The sequence below is a fragment of the Pseudophryne corroboree genome, chromosome 6 (assembly GCF_028390025.1).
Source record: "Pseudophryne corroboree isolate aPseCor3 chromosome 6, aPseCor3.hap2, whole genome shotgun sequence".
Taxonomy (NCBI): Eukaryota; Metazoa; Chordata; class Amphibia; order Anura; family Myobatrachidae; genus Pseudophryne; species Pseudophryne corroboree.
This window is the reverse complement of record NC_086449.1, coordinates 494626461-494646573: the sequence shown is the minus strand read 5'-3', so window position 1 is coordinate 494646573 and position 20113 is coordinate 494626461. Positions and strand designations below refer to the sequence as shown.

General features: G+C 44.6%; 1 protein-coding gene across 2 annotated transcripts in view; it reads left to right on the top strand.

Annotated features, from left to right (window-relative positions):
- Positions 1-20113, top strand: part of NELL2 (neural EGFL like 2) — a 489529-nt gene that overhangs the window by 293698 nt on the left and 175718 nt on the right. For both annotated transcript variants that reach the window (XM_063927346.1, XM_063927345.1), the window contains one exon: positions 18287-18389. In XM_063927346.1, the coding sequence (XP_063783416.1) occupies positions 18287-18389 (103 nt within the window). The remainder of the gene's footprint in view (positions 1-18286; positions 18390-20113) is intronic.

Here is a 20113-nt window from a genome sequence, read left to right as displayed (position 1 = left end):
AGAGCAAGTGAGAGTAACATGGAGGGAGGGCCTGGGATAGAGGTGAGCGGCATATAGAGGGAGCGCTATGGAGAGAGCAAGTGAGAGGCCCACCAGGGAGGGGGAGATGGGGGGTTGCAATAAGTCCCTACCCTGTGGTGGTGTGCGCTCCTATGAATCCAACTCCTGGAGTGAGGAGTGCAGCGCTGACAAGCGCTGGTGCACGGGTCCCTGCTCCATCCTTTGTTTTCACCTTCCCCGGCTCTTCAGCTGCTGCAGCTCCCCGTGTCAGGCGCCAAACGCTGTGTGGGCACGCATGATCTGACATCATGCCCGGCGTTGAGGAGCGGAGCTGAGGGGAGAAGGGATTGGTGAAGAGCATGCTCTGCCTCCTCCCCCAAGATCAGCTGCTGCCGGGTGACACAGTCCTCGTCCTCCAGGCTCCACTCTGAGTCCACGTTGTAACGCTGGTGAGCGGTGCAGCCCAGTCTGGAGCGGAGAAGGAGAAGGGGTATGTAGAGCACACCGTGCTCCTCATCAGCGCTCCAGTTACCAAGTGGCGATGGCAGGCGGTAGTGTGACGTGGCCCGGCGGGTGTCTGCGGAGATTTATCCACTTCACAGCGCATTGCGCTGTTTGCAATGCCCCTCTCGCCCATAGCTAATTACGGCTCTGATAGTTTCCAATAAACAGTAAACCTGTAACTTTCATTCATGTATAATAATAAGAGAAGGAGGGGTGGGGAGGCAATTTGAGGGGCCCAGTCATTGTTCTGGGTTGCAGGGTGCAGTGCAGTCACCATCTATGGTTACCAGGAGCATTGTCAGACCAGAAATAATCCTCTTTCCGGCTGGTCCACCTTCTCCCTACCCCCAATCCTTCTACACCCACCTCCAGGGCACTCCTCCCCCGTGCACCCAGCTCCGGCCCCTGCAGTGTGTGGCTAGATACTGTGGGCTGGCCCATCCTCTGGGGCCAGCCCTGCACCCTTCTTACCTTCCACATCATATGTTTGTCCCCTCTTCCACGTCAGCTCTCCATTCAACCTTACTCTATCTACACCTCCACCCCCAGACCCAAACATCTTGTTTGCTCTAGGTGCATCTCTCTGTCTATTGGCCCTCATTCCGAGTTGTTCGCTCGCAAGGCGAATGTAGCAGAGTTACACACGCTAAGCCGCCGCCTACTGGGAGTGAATCTAAACATCTTAAATGTGCGACCGATGTATTCGCAATATTGCGATCAAAACCGAGTTAGCAGTTTCTGAGTAACTCCAGACTTACTCTGCCTGTGCGATCAATTCAGTGCTTTTCGGTCCCGGCTGACGTCATAAACACACCCAGCGTTCGCCCAAGCACTCCCACCGTTTCTCCAGACACGCCTGCGTTTTTTCCGGAAACGGTAGCGTTTCCTGCCACACGCCCCTAAAACGCCGTACATCCGCCCAGTAACACCCATTTCCTGTCAATCACAATGCGTTCTCCGGAGCGACGAAAAAGCCGTGAGTAAAATTACTTTCTTCTTAGTAAAGTTACTTGACGCATGCGCAGTGCGAACATTACGCATGCGCACTAAGAGAATTCTCACTGCGATGCGATGAAAAATACCGAGCGAACAACTCGGAATGAGGGCCATTGACCACTGTTTTGAGTTCTTACAAGAGAGTAGACCAACATCCCAATCCCTCCCCCCCCCCTTCCCCTTCGCTGGGATATGAGATGTCATTAAATCACTCCACCACCACCTGATTTTGCAAATAGTATCTTGTCACCACTACCCAGGCACATCCAACTGGGTCCCCACCTCCAGGGATCTCCAGATGGGGATGCATACAATGTCAGCAAATATGTACTATCTATTGTGTTCATTTATATAGTACCATTAAAATTAGGAACACATTACTTTAATAGAGCGAATTCTAAACGTAACATAGTCAGTTTGTCAACTTGAAAATATATTAACGAGATAGTGCTGATGTTACTGTGCCAGGAGAGCTGTAATGTTAGTTACAGCATTTTAAATGCATCGGAAACTTTAACAAAATGCTTTATGATAATGTTTAAAGTTTTATATTGCTGACTCGTTTAAAATGCTGTAACTAACATTATAACTGTGTTGGAATAATGATGTCTCCATTGTCCCATCCACGGTTTGTCATACTGTATACTAACTGTCGACAAACCTTTTCTAAAAATGCCTTTGAATTACGTAATAAGATGAGTCATACCACGTAGTAAGCTTGTCATAAAATAGTAAGAGTGTGATGAGGCAAGACTATTTTTCTGGAAAATATTATACTATCGAAGAATAAGGTGTTAATCCATAATATGTAGATCCACATTTAGTTTTTTTTATGCTAACTAATGTGTAATTTTAAAATGTTATTTTTTTTAACACCTACGTATATAATAAAAAGTATGGAGAATACCTGTTAGGTGAAATTGTTTTCTTTCTTGTACTTTTGTTGAAAAAATATTGGGGTTTATGTGTTACAATGCATTTTTTTTTTACCACGTTGATTATTAAACCTGTACGGTATGTGAATGTTCATGTATTCATTGTACGGACATCTACAAATATAAATATTACTTATTTTATATGCAGAAAGAATTGAAAAATTCTGTGACCTCTTTATAAATGGAATTTCATTAAAAAAAAGTGCAAATATGTTTACTAATTAGTAGTTTAAAACATGGCACTCTTAAGGAATTATGGGGCTTATTCAGAGATTAACGCAGATGGCTGCATACGCAATCAGATCTGCGTTCATCTCTGCACATGTTTGGGGCCGCCTAGCACAGGGCAAGGCCTCCCAGCATGTGTAAGGCCTCCTCCCGATGCGTTCGCAATCCATTTTTTTCACTGCACTCCCAGGCCAAACATTTCCTATTGATAAAGTCAGAAAAATATTAAATTAAGTAAATTGTGTTTATATGTTATCTTTAGGGTCAATTATGTGGTGAGGGACAGGATTTGCATCGGTCTACTCACATATTTTATGATCAGCAACCACCAGCACTGGTTTGTCTATTACATTGACCATAAATAATTTGAATTGGTCCAGGACCACCAACCCAAGGCAAGTGCCCCGAAGCACCCTAGGCTGCCGCGATGCACAGTTTGAGAACCACTGAATTATGCAGATTTTTTTGAGCATTATTTTATATAAGGTCATTGATTTTGTAGATATGCTATCACAAAGCTTTATATAGGACTCATTTTTCAATATTATTGTTTTGCTTCTGAGAATATCAGCGAAAATGTAAGAATTCACAAAAATGCTTTTGTTCTCAGACACCTTATTACCACCACTGTGTTAACATGACCTTTCCAAAGATTTGCAAGAAACTGAAAACCTGTGGTTTTAAAGTCTGGTGCTCTTCACTTTTAAATGGAACTTAATGCTAAATTTTCCATGCCTTAAACCCTTTGTTATGGATGAGTGTGGCTTGTTCTTAATGTGTACAACAACACAGTGGATGATGAATATAAAATATTCTACCTATTCTCCACCTGTCCTACTGACTAGTGGGGACCACCTGCAGCCGACATGATTAGAAAGTTCCTCTATCTCCCTAACCCCACCACCTAGAAAGATGGTGGCACCCTCGTTTGAAAGAAGAAAGTCCACTCTTTCAAACGTTGTGCCCATATAAAAGCTAATATCTGGTGACCACAAGACATTAACCCCCTGCACTACAGAAAAATAATGTAGTCCAGGCATGGGGGAAGATCTCATCCAACCTGGCTACAATAATTAAGGGGCACCCATTTTAGAAAGCGGGGTTTCCCCTCTTTAAAATGTTTGGTGAATTAGTATCTATTGCCTGCTCACTTGTGATCTCCAAGCAATGTTAAACACGCTACAGAAAATGTAAGTTTTCTGTATATGGGGTGGAGGACACTACATGCCCTATAACCCCCATAATGACAGCTGCTACAAAGTTGACACCCATATTTGAAAGTGGGGAGTCCCCACTTTTAAATAATGTGGCCCACTAAAAGCTATTTTTTTGTGTGAAAACCAGACAATATTACCCTAAGGAAAACATACTTACTGTATATTATATATGCACTAAAGGGCAATATGTGCCCTATCAGAGCTGGCCCTATGCATAGGCAAAATAGGCAAATGCCTAGTGCATTTGGTATGCCTAGGGGCACAAGCAGCTTCTGCTGATTAAAATGATATGCGACATGCCTATATTATGTGTGTGACTGCAGCTGTATCTGCATACGAAATGCTACGTTACAGTGTATTCCTGGAAATCACTGTAACGTAGCATTTTGTATGGAGACACAGCCACAGTCGCACACAGAATATAGGCATGCTGCATATCATTTTAATTAGCAAAAGCTGCTTGTGCATCCTATCCACTTAATAATGTAAATAAGATGCATTTTCGTCAAAAAAGGCACCCGACGTTAGCAAAGCTGCCAGCTGACTCACGCCAGGCATTTCCTGCTGCATGGCGTATTGAGGCAAGATGTGTGAGGACACATCTGTATCTAAGCAGAGTAAGAGGTCACAGTGTTAGTGGCCATGTGAGTGCTGTGCGCGGGTGGGTTGGTTGTGCAGTAGTGTTCGGCATATGTGTAAGGGGTATTATGTGTAGAAGGGCATTAATAAAGGTTGGCATAATGTGTAAGGCACGTTATGTTTATAAGGACATTAATAATGTGTGCCATATGTGTAAGGAGCATTACTGTGTGGTATTATGTGTATAAAGGCATTACTAATGTGTGGCATTATGTGTATAAGGTGCTCTACTGTGTTGCGTAATGTATAGAAAGGGCACTACTGTGTGGTCTAATGTGAATAAGGAGCAATATGGTGTTGTGTAATGTGAATAAGGAGCAATTTAATGTGATGTAATGTGAATAAGGGGCACTACTGTGAGGAGTAATATATATAAGGTAAAGTGGTACTACTGTGTGATGTAACCTTAATAAGGGTCAATATCGCATGATAAAATGGGAATGAAGTTGCACTACTGTGTTGCGTCATTTCAATTGCGGGTACTGTTGTGTGACCATGGCCCTTCCCAGCAAGAACATGCTCCTTTTTGGGCTGTGTGCGCACTGTTCCTATTTAAAATATAGGGGGTAGGAACACCAAAATGAGGACTGCTATAGGTGAGGGGTGATGGTGCTGGGAAAGGGGCACAGGGTCAGAGTGGAACTAGCGGAGGCACCAGCCAAAGTCTTGCCTAGGGCATCATATTGGTTAGGGCCGGCTCTGTGCCCTATCATACCCATAATTACACCTGTAAAGGTGTTTATACCCATATATCAAAGAGGAGAGTCCCCTCTTTAAAATTATATGGCCCCTTAGTGGAAATTGTCTGGTAATCACCTGTGGATCATTGTTGAAATAAAACCACAAAGTATTTGTTTTCTGGTATTTATAAAACAAAAAAAAATTATGTTAGCTTTTGGTTCTCCTCTATGAAATGTGCCATGTGGGATACATTTTCTTTTTGTTTGTTTATGTTAGAATCAATAAAAAGACTAATGGTCTTTTCTGAAAATACATACTCTTCTGAGAAAAAAAAGATACAGACGTATCAATTGTTGAGACTATCATTGCCAGGGCCACGCGCATGTACTGTATACACACTCGTAGTACATAGGATGGCATTCCCACGTGCGACTAGTCACAATCGCAATGCAGCTGCACATCCGACCCATTCACAGTTAAGATGACCGCGTCAGCAGCTGTACTGCATAACTTGTGTTGGCAAAAAATGCATTAATGTTGTAATTTAAGCCAATGGGGAACAGCTGCAGGGGTTCTTCTGAGAAGCTCTCTGTGAATGACTGCCTACAGTAGCCCATCTCAAACCACCTTTCAGAATCTGTTTGGTACACCAGCTTTCTCCAGATCGACTCTCCCACATATCCACATATCTGCCAGAGACCAGGATGATCAACTCCCATTGAGTGCTTCTGCATCCCATTCTCCTGCATCTTCAGGTGGACAGATGGCATAAATCCTAAATCCACCTCAAATTGCTACCAGCCAGGAAGCTTACTCAGCAAGACCTCCAATCTCCAGAAAATACATGCATATGTAGCAGTTCAAACCCAATTAAGGTTGCCCTAAACCACAGGTTCTCAAACTTGGTCCTCAGGACCCCACACAGTCCATGTTTTGTAGGTCACCTGTAGATTTTAAAAATGTGACAGTTGGTGATACAAAGTGCAGCTGCTGGGTGACATGGAAAACATGAACCGTGTGGGGTCCTGAGGACCGAGTTTGAGAAGCACTGCCCTAGACCAATCTTGCTCAAGTTGCTGAATGGGTGCTAACGCTAGAAGATATGGAGGAGACTATTGCTATTCACCTTAACAAAATACAAGACATGTCATACTGTCATCTTAAGTATACCAATGAGGTTAACCGGCATCTGGACAATATTGATAATGGAGGGAGACACAACAACCCCCAGGTGGGCAATATTCCATAAAATGTACAAATGGAGCCTCGCTCATCTAGCCTTCTCTGCTGCGCCTAGGTGCACCAAGGCTTATTAGCATAAGCTTTTTCATTTATTGTTCTGAGCTGCAATACAATACAGAGAGAACAATACAGCAGGGGATAAAGTCATTACAGTGGGGGATGAAGACTGCCCTGGCTCAGTTAATCCTATTAAAGGGATAGATGAGGAGGGCTCCATCTGTACCACCAAAAGTTATGCACTTACAAAAAAATGTATACATTTTGGACAGTGACCTTGACACTCAGATTGTGTTTGATTGAGCGTGTAGAGCAATACAGTCTCAGGCCTCCAATCTGAACAGCCATGTGAAATCATCTGTAGGCTACACTATTATACTGAAGAAGATATATTACGGAGTGACACCATTTAGTTCAACAGGCAACCAGTCGAAATCTTGTATTCAGCAGAGAGGGACTGCATTTTCTACTTGCACCCCTAAAATTCTGTTCGAGGATTAATGACTTCTTTCTCAACCATAATTTTCTAGATTTGTTACTGGAGACAACTATTGACCAGATTACGGACTTTGATCATGCACCTATCTCGTAGCAACTGTCTATGCCTGTCCCTGGTCCCTAGCATTGGAACTGGAAATGTAATAATCAATTAATGGTCGACTCCTATTGTAAATCCCAGTTGGAGGTGCCCGTAGCTGACTATATTTCTCTAACGTCCTAAGTGGATGCTGGGGACTCCGTAAGGACCATGGGGAATAGCGGCTCCGCAGGAGACTGGGCACAAAAGTAAAAGCTTTAGGACTACCTGGTGTGCACTGGCTCCTCCCCCTATGACCCTCCTCCAAGCCTCAGTTAGATTTTTGTGCCCGAACGAGAAGGGTGCACACTAGGTGGCTCTCCTGAGCTGCTTAGTGAAAAGTTTAGTTTTAGGTTTTTTATTTTCAGTGAGACCTGCTGGCAACAGGCTCACTGCACCGAGGGACTAAGGGGAGAAGAAGCGAACTCACCTGCGTGCAGAGTGGATTGGGCTTCTTAGGCTACTGGACATTAGCTCTAGAGGGACGATCACAGGCCCAGCCATGGATGGGTCCCAGAGCCGCGCCGCCGGCCCCCTTACAGAGCCAGAAGACTGAAGAGGTCCGGAAAATCGGCGGCAGAAGACGTCCTGTCTTCAATAAGGTAGCGCACAGCACCGCAGCTGTGCGCCATTGCTCTCAGCACACTTCACACTCCGGTCACTGAGGGTGCAGGGCGCTGGGGGGGGGGCGCCCTGAGACGCAATAAAAACACCTTAGATGGCTAAAAATACATCACATATAGCTCCTGGGCTATATGGATGCATTTAACCCCTGCCAGAATTCACAGAAAAACGGGAGATAAGGCCGCCGAGAAGGGGGCGGAGCCTATCTCCTCAGCACACTGGCGCCATTTTCCCTCACAGCTCCGTTGGAGGGAAGCTCCCTGGCTCTCCCCTGCAGTCACTACACTACAGAAAGGGTTAAAAAAGAGAGGGGGGCACTAATTAGGCGCAGTATTAAAGATACAGCAGCTATAAGGGGAAAAACACTTATATAAGGTTATCCCTGTATATATATAGCGCTCTGGTGTGTGCTGGCAAACTCTCCCTCTGTCTCCCCAAAGGGCTAGTGGGGTCCTGTCCTCTATCAGAGCATTCCCTGTGTGTGTGCTGTGTGTCGGTACATTTGTGTCGACATGTATGAGGAGAAAAATGATGTGGAGACGGAGCAGATTGCCTGTAATAGTGATGTCACCCCCTAGGGGGTCGACACCTGAGTGGATGAACTGTTGGAAGGAAGATGGCAGATATAGACGCCGACACGGATACTGACTCCAGTGTCGACGGTGAAGAGACAAATGTGACTTCCAGTAGGGCCACACGTTACATGATTGAGGCAATGAAAAATGTTTTACACATTTCTGATAATACGAGTACCACCAAAAAGGGGTATTATTTTCGGTGAGGAAAAACTACCTGTAGTTTTCCTGAATCTGAGAAATTAAATGAGGTGTGTGATGATGCGTGGGTTTCCCCCGATAACAACTGATAATTTCTAAAATGTTATTGGCATTATATCCTTTCCCGCCAGAGGTTAGGGTGTGTTGGGAAACATCCCCTAGGGTGGATAAAGCGCTCACACGCTTGTAAGAACAAGGGCTCTACCCTCTCCTGAGATGGCCGCCCTTAAGGATCCTGCTGATAGAAAGCAGGAGGGTATCCTAAAATGTATTTACACACATACTGGTGTTATACTGCGACCAGCAATCGCCTCAGCCTGGATGTGCAGTGCTGGGTTGGTGTGGTCGGATTCCCTGACTGAAAATATTGATACCCTAGATAGGGACAGTATATTATTGCCTATAGAACATTTAAAAGATGCATTTCTATATATGCGTGATGCACAGCGGAATATTGGCCGACTGGCATCAAGTCTAAGTGCGTTGTCCATTTCTGCCAGTAGAGGGTTATGGACACGACAGTGGTCAGGTGATGCGGATTCCAAACGGCATTTGGAAGTATTGCCTTATTAAAGGGAGGAGTTATTTGGGGTCGGTCTTTCAGACCTGGTGGCCACGGCAACAGCTGGGAAATCCACGTTTGTACCCCAGGTCGCCTCTCAACATAAGAAGACGCCGTATTACCAGGCGCAGTCTTTTCGTGGGCAAGCGGGCAAAAGGTTCCTCATTTCTGCCCCGTGACAGAGGGAGAGGAAAAAGGCTGCAGAAATCAGCCAGTTCCCAGGAACAGAAGCCCTCTCCTGCCTCTGCCAAGCCCTCAGTATGACGCTGGGGCTTTACAAGCAGAATCAGGCACGGTGGGGGCCCGTCTCAATGAATTTCAGCGCGCAGTGGGCTCACTCGCAAGTAGACCCCTGGATCCTTCAAGGGATATCTCAGGGGTACAAATTGGAATTCGAGACGTCTCCCCCTCACCGTTTCCTAAAGTCGGCTTTACCGATGTCTCCCTCTGACAGGGAGGCAGTTTTGGAAGCCATTCACAAGCTGTATTCCCAGCAGGTGATAATCAAGGTACCCCTCCTGCAACAGGGAACGGGGTATTATTCCACACTGTGGTGGTACCGAAGCCGGACGGCTCGGTGAGACCGATTCTAAATCTAAAATCTTGAACACTTACATACGGAGGTTCAAATTCAAGATTCAGTCATTCAGAGCAGTGATTGCGAACCTGGAAGAAGGGGACTACATGATGTCTCGGGACATCAAGGATGCTTACCTTCATGTCCCAATTTACCTTTCTCACCAAGGGTACCTCAGGTTTGTGGTACAGAACTGTCACTATCAGTTCAGACGCTGCCGTATGGATGGTCCACGGCACCCCGGGTCTTTACCAAGGTAATGGCCGAAATGATGATACTCCTTCGAAGGAAGGGAATTTTAGTTATCCCTTACTTGGACGATTCCCTGATAAGGGTAAGATCCAGGGAACAGTTGGAGGTCGGTGTAGCACTATCTCAGGTAGTGTTGCGGCAGCACGATTGGATTCTCAATATTCCAAAATCGCAGCTGATTCCGACGACTCGTCTTCTGTTCCTAGGGGATGATCCTGGACACAGTCCAGAAAAAGGTGTTTCTCCCGGAGGAGAAAGTCAGGGAGTTATCCGAGCTAGTCGGGAACCTCCTATAACCGAGCCAAGTCTCAGTACATCAATGAAAGGGTTCTGGGAAAAATGGTGGCTTCCTACGAAGCAATCCCATTCGGCAGATTCCACGCAAGAACTTTCCAGTGGGACCTGCTGGACAAATGGTCCGGGTCGCATCTTCAGATGCATCAGCGGATAACCCTGTCACCAAGGACAAGGGTGTCTCTCCTGTGGTGGTTGCAGTGTGCTCATCTTCTAGAGGGCCGCAGATTCGGCATTCAGGACTGGGTCCTGGTGACCACGGATGCCAGCCTGCGAGGCTGGGGGGGCAGTCACACAGGGAAGGAATTTCCAGGGCTTATGGTCAAGCCTGGAGACATCACTTCACATAAATATCCTGAAGCTAAGGGCCATTTACAATGCTCTAAGCTTAGGAAGACCTCTGCTTCAAGGTCAGCCGGGGTTGATCCAGTCGGACAACATCACGGCAGTCACCCACGTAAACAGACAGGGTGGCACAAGAAGCAGGAGGGCAATGGCAGAAGCTGCAAGGATTCTTCCCTGGGCGGAAAATCATGTGATAGCACTGTCAGCAGTTTTCATTCCGGGAGTGGACAACTGGGAAGCAGACTTCCTCAGCAGATACGACCTCCACCCGGGAGAGTGGGGACTTCACCCAGAAGTCTTCCACATGATTATAAACCGTTGGGAAAAACTCGACAGGTATTGCGCCAGGTCAAGGGACCCTCAGGCAATAGCTGTAGACGATCTGGTAACACCATGGGGGTACCAGTCAGTGTATGTGTTCCCTCCTCTGCCATCTCATACCCAAGGTACTGAGAATTATAAGATGGAGAGGAGTAAGCACTGTATTAGTGGCTCCGGATTGGCCAAGAAGGACTTGGTAACCGGAACTTCAAGAGATGCTCACGGAGGATCCGTGGCCTCTACCTCTAAGAAGGGACCTGCTCCAGCAAGGACCCTGTCTGTTCCAAGACTTACCGCGACTGCGTTTGACGGCATGGCGGTTGAACGCCGGATCCTGAAGGAAAAAGGCATTCCGGATAAAGTCATCCCTATCCTGATCAAAGCCAGGAAGGATGTAACCGTAAAACATTATCACCGCATTTGGCGAAAATATGTTGTGTGGTGCGAGGCCAGTAAGGCCCGACGGAGGAAATTCAAATGGGTCGATTACTACATTTCCTGCAAACAGGAGTGTCTATGGGCCTGAAATTGGGGTCCATTAAGGTTCAAATTTCGGCCCTGTCAATTTTCTTCCAAAAAGAACTAGCTTCAGTCCCTGAAGTTCAGACGTTTGTAAAAGGGGTACTGCATATACAGCCTCCTTTTGTGCCACCAGTGGCACCTTGGGATCTCAATGTAGTTTTTTGGGTTCCAAAAGTCACATTGGTTTGAACCACTTAAATCTGTGGAGTTAAAATATCTCACATGGAAAGTGGTCATGCTGTTGGCCCTGGCCTGTGCCAGGCGCGCGTCAGAATTGGCGGCTTTATCCTGTAAAAGCCCTTATCTGATTTTCCATTCGGACAGGGCGGAATTGAGGACTCGTCCTCAGTTTCTCCCTAAGGTGGTTTCAGCGTTTCACCTGAACCAACCTATGGTGGTGCCTGCGGCTACTAGGGACTTGGAGGACTCCAAGTTGCTAGACGTTGTCAGGGCCCTGAAAATATATGTTTCCAGGACGGCTGGAGTCAGAAAATCTGACTCGCTGTTTATCCTGTATGCACCCAACAAGCTGGGTGCTCCTGCTTCTAAGCAGACTATTGCTCGCTGGATTTGTAGTACAATTCAGCTTGCACATTCTGTGGCAGGCCTGCCACAGCCAAAATCTGTAAATGCCCATTCCACAAGGAAGGTGGGCTCATCTTGGGCGGCTGCCCGAGGGGTCTCGGCTTTACAACTTTGCCGAGCAGCTACTTGGTCAGGGGCAAACACGTTTGCTAAATTCTACAAATTTGATACCCTGGCTGAGGAGGACCTGGAGTTCTCTCATTCGGTGCTGCAGAGTCATCCGCACTCTCCCGCCCGTTTGGGAGCTTTGGTATAATCCCCATGGTCCTTACGGAGTCCCCAGCATCCACTTAGGACGTTAGAGAAAATAAGAATTTACTTACCGATAATTCTATTTCTCATAGTCCGTAGTGGATGCTGGGCGCCCATCCCAAGTGCGGATTGTCTGCAATACTTGTACATAGTTATTGTTACAAAAATCGGGTTATTATTGTTGTGAGCCATCTTTTCAGAGGCTCCTCTGTTATCATGCTGTTAACTGGGTTCAGATCACAGGTTGTACGGTGTGATTGGTGTGGCTGGTATGAGTCTTACCCGGGATTCAATATCCTTCCTTATTGTGTACGCTCGTCCGGGCACAGTATCCTAACTGAGGCTTGGAGGAGGGTCATAGGGGGAGGAGCCAGTGCACACCAGGTAGTCCTAAAGCTTTTACTTTTGTGCCCAGTCTCCTGCGGAGCCGCTATTCCTCATGGTCCTTACGGAGTCCCCAGCATCCACTACGGACTATGAGAAATAGAATTATCGGTAAGTAAATTCTTATTTTCTTTCAATGGCACTGGTGCTATGTCAGATCATCTTTGAAAACCATCTTCTTAATGATAGTGGCCCTCATTCCGAGTTGTTCGCTCGCTAGCTGCTTTTAGCAGCATTGCAAACGCTAGGCCACCGCCCTCTGGGAGTGTATCTTAGCATAGCAGAATAGCAAACGAAAGATTAGCAGAACTGCTACTAAATAATTATTTGCAGTTTCTGAGTAGCTCCAGACCTACTCCTAGATTGCGATCAGCTCAGTCCATTTAGTTCCTGGTTTGACGTCACAAACGCCCTGCGTTCAGCCAGCCACTCCCCCATTTCTCCAGACACTCCCGCGTTTTTTCCTGACACGCCTACGTTTTTTAGCACACTCCCGGAAAACGCTCAGTTACCACCCAGAAATGCCCCTTTCCTGTCAATCATTCACCGATCAGCAGTGTGACTGAAAAGCGTTGCAAGAACACCACCAAATCTACTAAGTTTTGTGTTAAATAACTTAGCGCATGCGCTCTGCGTACCATGCGCATGCGCATTTAGCGACAAATCGCAGCATAGCGAAAATCGGCAACGCGCGAACAACTCGGAATGACCACCAGTGTTAAAAGGGCCTTTGGGCACTGTAGGAACAGATATTACTAATGGGGGAATAAACCGGGCAAGTTACTCGCTACAGCTCTCAGGGATCAGAGATCGGTGACCTATATATACAGTGTAAAGGTCTCCATGATACAGTACAGTACTTTGAAACACATGGACACACATATTTTGGGGACATTCCAAACATTCTACACTCTCCTGTATAACCTTTCTATACTCTTGACTAGTGAGCAATTTCTCCATAATGAAAATAAATTATGGATGTGGGTTCTACCTCTCTCCAAGAAATGAAATTGATATTGAAAATTTACTGTTTAATAAGCACAACAATGTAACAATGGTTCATAAATTCCATAAATGAAAACAAAATATCAATGTGCGGTATAACACAAAAAAAAATGGTTACTGTTTACATTTGCTACTATGTCACAGTTCAGAATAAGGTTAAGTTGTAGTACCAGTCCAGTGTTGGACTGGCCCACAGGGGAAACCCCCGGTGGGCCCCCACCTTCTACTCTAGGAATCATGTTCCAGACTGTGCACTTGTATATACATTACACATATGTTACCCTATACTGACAGGACTATGTTGTTTTTTTCTACAGTGCATTGTTGTTATTAATCTGGTGCTGTACATCAATGTGGTGGCTGGCCACACCCCCTCTGGATACTGGCCACACCCCTAAACATGGGCCCCTAACACTGCATTCCCCCGGTGGGCCCTTCATGGCCCAGTCCGACACTGTACTAGTCTGTATATAATTATCCCAGGAGGGAATATAGTTTGTGTAATGAGGACACCTCAGCATCCCATTTAAAGAACGCGCCCCGCCTAGCAGCAGGACAGTGAAGAAGTCTCCTTTTAGCGGCTCCAGAGGTGTGAAGGCTCCCTGGCGTCTCCATCAGTGCACTAGAAACCGAGGACGCTGACGTGGGAGTCCCAACTATAGCAGCGAGCGGGACATGGACCAGGGACCGGAGAGAGGACATCACATGTCATCCATTAACTCATTTGTTCACTTTGTTTTTGTTTTTTTTCTGGACTAATTACTATTAACACTATCCTTACGGTTGCTACATACACCACACAATTACAGATCTGATTAACATCGGAAAAGAGGACACGGTTCTCCTCATTACACAAACTATATTCCCTCCTGGGATAATTATATACAGACTGGTACTGTACTACAACTTAACCTTATTCTGAACTGTGACATAGTAGCAAATGTAAACAGTAACCATTTTTTTAGTGTTATACCACACATTGATATTTTGTTTTCATTTATGGAATTTATGAACCATTGTTACCATGTTGTGCTTATTAAACAGTAAATTTTCAATTATAATTTCATTTCTTGGAGAGCGCTAGAACCCACATCCATAATTTATTTAACACTATATACAAGGGCTGGGTACCATTGCCAGGGTTCATGCTGCACTCAAGATTACACGAGATAACGAACCCATATAGAAGCGCTATATCTCTGTATCTCCATATTTTTCTCCTTAATGAAGAAGAGATTAAATGTTGCCTGCAGGAAGTAGGTTTCCCCAGTGTTTCAGAGGAGGTTCAGAGGGCCTTGGATTCCCCTTTAAAAAAGATAGAGCTAAGTGAGGCTATAAAATCCCTGCCAGTGGGTAAAAGCCCTGGCACGAGTGGGTTCTTGCGCTCTTACTAAAGTGATTTTGTAGACCAACTTCTCCCTCTTCTTTTACCAGCATTTAACTCCATTTCAAAGGAAATATCTTTTCCACCCACTCTTTGATGACTCATATGTCGGTCTAACATATGGCTGTCCCATATTTTTATGTTGATATCAAATTGTACGCTAAGCTGTTGGCACCACTCTGGCCAGGTGGGGTTATTGCCGAGGAGGGAAGCGAAGGACAATACCTCGAAGCTAATGAATCCCATCCATCATGTCTCATGTTCCTCCATACCCATGGTCCTCTGTTTGCTGATGCTGAAAAGGCCTTTGACCATGTAGATTGGATCTTTGTGAGGGGGCTGCTGGAGCAGATAGGTTTGGGTGAAAGATGTCTTGAGAGGATTCTGCCATATAAAACTCCCTTAGCACATGTAAAGATCAGTGGCGGTCTGTCTTGTGTCGTCCCTATCGCTAATGCAACCCATTAGGGATGCCCCCTATAGCCTTTGAACTTTACTTTATGTATTAAGGCATTAGCAAAGCCTATAAGCTCAAATACAAATATTAAAGGATAGTCCCTTGGCTCCACGGATTATCGTTTAGCATTATTTGCAGATAACCTTTTAGCCATTGGGGGTAATTCAGACCTGATCGCTGCTGTGTGTTTTCGCACAGTGGGTGATCAGATCTGAACTGAGCATGCGTATGCAGGTCCATTTTCAGCTGATGAATATGGCCTCTAATTGGATACCGCGATAATGGCCATGGGTCACACATTGCGATTTCAGGCCATTTTTATTGGCCGAAAAAACGATCGGGGCTAATAGGATACCCGCCTACATTTATTGTGACCAATTCCTGATAAATAACAAATATAACATTGTAATGGTGTGTGTGTGTGTGTGTGTGTGTGTGTGTGTGTGTGTGTGTGTGTGTGTGTGTGTGTGTGTGTGTGTGTGTGTGTATTTTAATAAATTATTACTATACAGGTTGAGTATCCCTTATCCAAAATCCCACATTTTTGGGTCCCCTACTGAGATAATGACATATATATTATATGTGTTTATATATAGATATATTATATAGTTATATAATATATATGTGTGTCATTATCTCAGTAGGAGAACCAAAAATGTGTGATTTTTGATAAGAGATACTCAACTTGTACCAATATGTTCAAAAAGTACTACTAACTCGGCACATATTTATGTGACTGACTATCCATTAGCAACTGCAGAGTTAATAAGTGCCTATCTAGCTCATCTGCCCCTATAGGGTACATTTCTACATTGCAGTGCGAAAAATATCTAGATCCATCCGCTCCCCCTCCCCCTCTAGTGCCTAACCGTAACCCCACGGGTCCTAACCGTTACCCCGATGCTTACCTTTGGGATGTCGGCAGTCGGTGTAAAAGTGCCAGGATTTTGGTGTCGATCACTTGACCGCCGGCATCCCGATTGCCGGAATGCTAACTCATCCTGTACAAATACACCAAAATAGACACACAGTGTTAACCCCCTAATAAGAAACAAAACAAAAAAAATGTACAATGGTGGTCATTCCGAGTTGATTGCTCACTGCCGATTTTCGCAGTGCAGCGATTAAGTAAAAACCGGCAAAAATGCGCATGCGCATGGTACTTAGCGTGCATGCGCTAAGTACTTTCACACAAAACTTTGTAGATTTACACAAGCTCGAGCTACGTTTTTTCATCGCTCGAGTGATCGTAGTGTGATTGATAGGAAGTGGGTGTTTCTGGGCGGAAACTGGCCGTTTTCAGGGAGTGTGCTAAAAAACGCAGGCGTGCCAGGTAAAAACGCAGGAGTGGCTGGAGAAACGGGGGAGTGGCTGCCCAAACGCAGGGCGTGTTTGTGACGTCAAAGCAGGAACTAAACGGACTGAGGAGGTCGCAGTCTAGGAGTAGGTCTGGAGCTACTCAGAAACTGCAGAGAATTATTTAGTAGCAGTTCTGCTAATCTTTCGTTCACACTTCTGCTAAGCTAAGATACACTCCCAGAGGGCGGCGGCCTAGCGTTTGCAATGCTGCTAAAAGCAGCTAGCGAGCGAACAACTCGGAATGAGGGCCAATGTGGGCCTGTATGTTTTGAATATATAATGTTTGTGAAGACTGTTTAGTTCAGTGGAGTAAACCAGCTTAGTTTACTTCAGGGCTGTCAGTGGTTATCCTTCAAAATGCTTGTATAGATGTGTATTGCTGCAGTCTTTCCTTTTCCCACACAGCATCTGTTGAAGTAATTGCCATAGTAGTAATACCTGTGTGAATAGATTCTGTGTCTTTTGTTTCATGCTCAAATCCTGCTTTAAAAAAGAAAAAAGTGACGCACATCAGGAACAATCAGAATAATTTCTCTGCTTTAAACAAAGGTTTTTCACATGAACACAAAATATAAAACCATTCAATCATCATCTAATGCTCATGTTGAAACCACTGAGACAGGAAAGCAGCATGCTAAAAGGCTATAATGCAATCCCTGATTCTAGGTTTAAATCCACTAATGCAGGAAAATACAGATGGAGGAGTAATTTATTTGAAAGTACAATCATTTTACTAGCAGATGAAGTGTTTTTATAGTTTATCTACCAGCAGTGGAAATCCCAGTTGGCAGGCCCATATGCTCCTATGACAGCATGTAAATGCTTTTGCATACACGATTACAAAAATGATGAATACCTTTATATAACTGCAAATTTCTTTTGACGATATTTTTTAATTATTGCATTCCAGCAACTGAGATTGGTTATAATGTCTTATTTTCATTCCTTGCAAAACATATTCATTTCATTGTTACTACAGTACTGTTCAGTTCTACTTTATTATTTATTAAGAAAGGATTTTTTTTTGTACCATCTGCATCAGATTTGCATATGTTACCTTTACAATGAATATAAGTCTTTCTAGATTCAGGAAATACAGGTTTCTCTTATCTAAACCATTGGTATGTCCATAAAAAGTATCCTGTTCACTTGCAGCAATATGAATGTAGCAGTCACTTAACGAACCATTCCGCTTCATTTATTTCTTATGGCACATGTTCGACTAGATTTATAATGTCTATCCATTTTGTACATTTTTTACATTGCCTAAAATTGTACTTTGTAATATAATGTGCTCCTGAAAGCTACAAAAAGCCTTTGACTAAATGGTAGTCCAAGGCCTGAGTTCCATCTAAAGAACAAAGCTGATGCCAGTGGATCTTTTCTTTCCAAATGTTTATTTCCATAAGTACTGTCATTTTATTTAGAACTGAATGTATCTACTGAATAAGAAAAATTAATGCTAACCATTTGTGTATATTGTTGCTGCTGCATAGAAGAGTTCTGTGAATATCTTGAATAACTGAGCTGTTACTAGTATATTGTCTGACAAGTTGTGCATCACTTTGCAGAGCAATAAAATGCAACGCACAGAATATCCGGAATGCTTGCCCTTGGCCTGTCCACAATCACAGCAAATCACTTTGAAGCACAGCTGTTGCAAAGTTTGTAAAGGTATGTTCATACCAAATAAACACTATGGGGTTTATGTAAAAGATTATGTTGAGTCTGCCTGTATTTTTGAAGTTGCAAACATTAAAATTAGAGAACTTGGGGGCAGATGTATTAACCCGGAGAAGGCATAAGGAAGTGATAAACCATTAATATGTGCAAGGTGATAAAGGCACCAGCCAATCAGATCCTAACTGTTAATTTACATATTGGAGCTGATTGGCTGGTGCCTTTATCACCTTGCACATATCACTGGTTTATCACTTCCTTATGCCTTCTACAGGTTAATACATCTGCCCCTTGGTTGGTTGTAATGTCTCATTTTTCATTCCTTGCAAAACATATTAATATCAAATTTACTCAGTTCTACTTTTATTAACTGAGAAATCAATTTTGTGCCATTTGCATGAAATGAAGTAAATTTGCAAGGAACGTCAACATTAAACCCTCATTTTTTTTTCTCACCCATCCCCAAATTAGGAAAATATTATCCCCCCATTACCCCTTCCCTCTGTGTAAATTGCCTCCACCACCCTCTTACTGCACAGCTTTGCACATGCAAAGATCAACACATTAGTGCTCGGGGGGGGGGGGGGGGGGGGGGACTACATTCAGTCCTAACACTTTTGGTTGAAAGCATGCACCCTAGAGTGACGCTCACTTGGCATTCTTGGACGCCATTTCTGGAGTGATGTCGTTGGTCAAGGTAACATCACTGCCACGGGTGGGCAAAGAAGGAGAACATGTGCAGAATGGATTTTCTCCATAACAGACAGAGGACGCAGCGGGACGGAATGGTCACAGGGGATGTGACTTGCGTCAGCAAAAGCCCAGCTGGCTGTGGTCACATTCCATGTAACCGATTTGTGCATGTGCAGTAGGAAAATTACTGGGAAAATGTCCGTTGCGCTATTTCCCTGAAGACCTGTGCGTGCGCACTAGATTCTGGCACAGCTCTAGGGTCTCCTAGTAACCCTAGTGCCACTGCTCTACCATCTATAGAGGAAGGGGCCCAAATGGAGACTGCACATGGGCCCCCTCCTCTCATAATACGCCACTAACTGTGTACCCTGTAGCTGTCTTTTCTTCTCTGTTCTTGTTTGTCATTTCTGAAAAAGAGAGTAGTTTCAGGTCTAAGATTAGAGGGAGCACTAACCCTGACTGTTTTTTAACCTGTCATGCAAAGTTTCCTAGTGTATAGTCAGGAGTGGAGGCCTTAAGCTAGGTACACCCTTACAGTCATACTTCAGATGCCGTTTTACTTTTAATTACACTAGGTACCAATTCATGTGTATATATCTTTACAATCTAACTTGCAAGACCCGGAACTCGGCTGTCTAACATATCTGCTGAAAAGGTAAAAATGCGGTGCTACTGCTGGAGGAGCATGGGCAGAATTTTCGGCCAGAATGATTGAAAGTGCGTACACGCTTCAAATTTTTCCAGTATTGTGCCATTACTTCTAATGAATATTAGGAAGCCCATAAAATCGGAGTGCATACACACTCTTAAGATATCTCATGACTGGTTAGGAAATCAAAAGAACTGTCTGACGATTGTATCGGTGTGTACCCAGCTTAATGCACAGCCGGCTGTAGCAAATGCCAGTGGAATACACCACTGCTGTCGGTCAATCTCTTTCACTAAAAACACAGTGTGTGCTTGGGTGGGGATCATCAGAAAAATTACAACCAGATGAAGTGGTCTGTGAGCAATGCCTAGCCAGG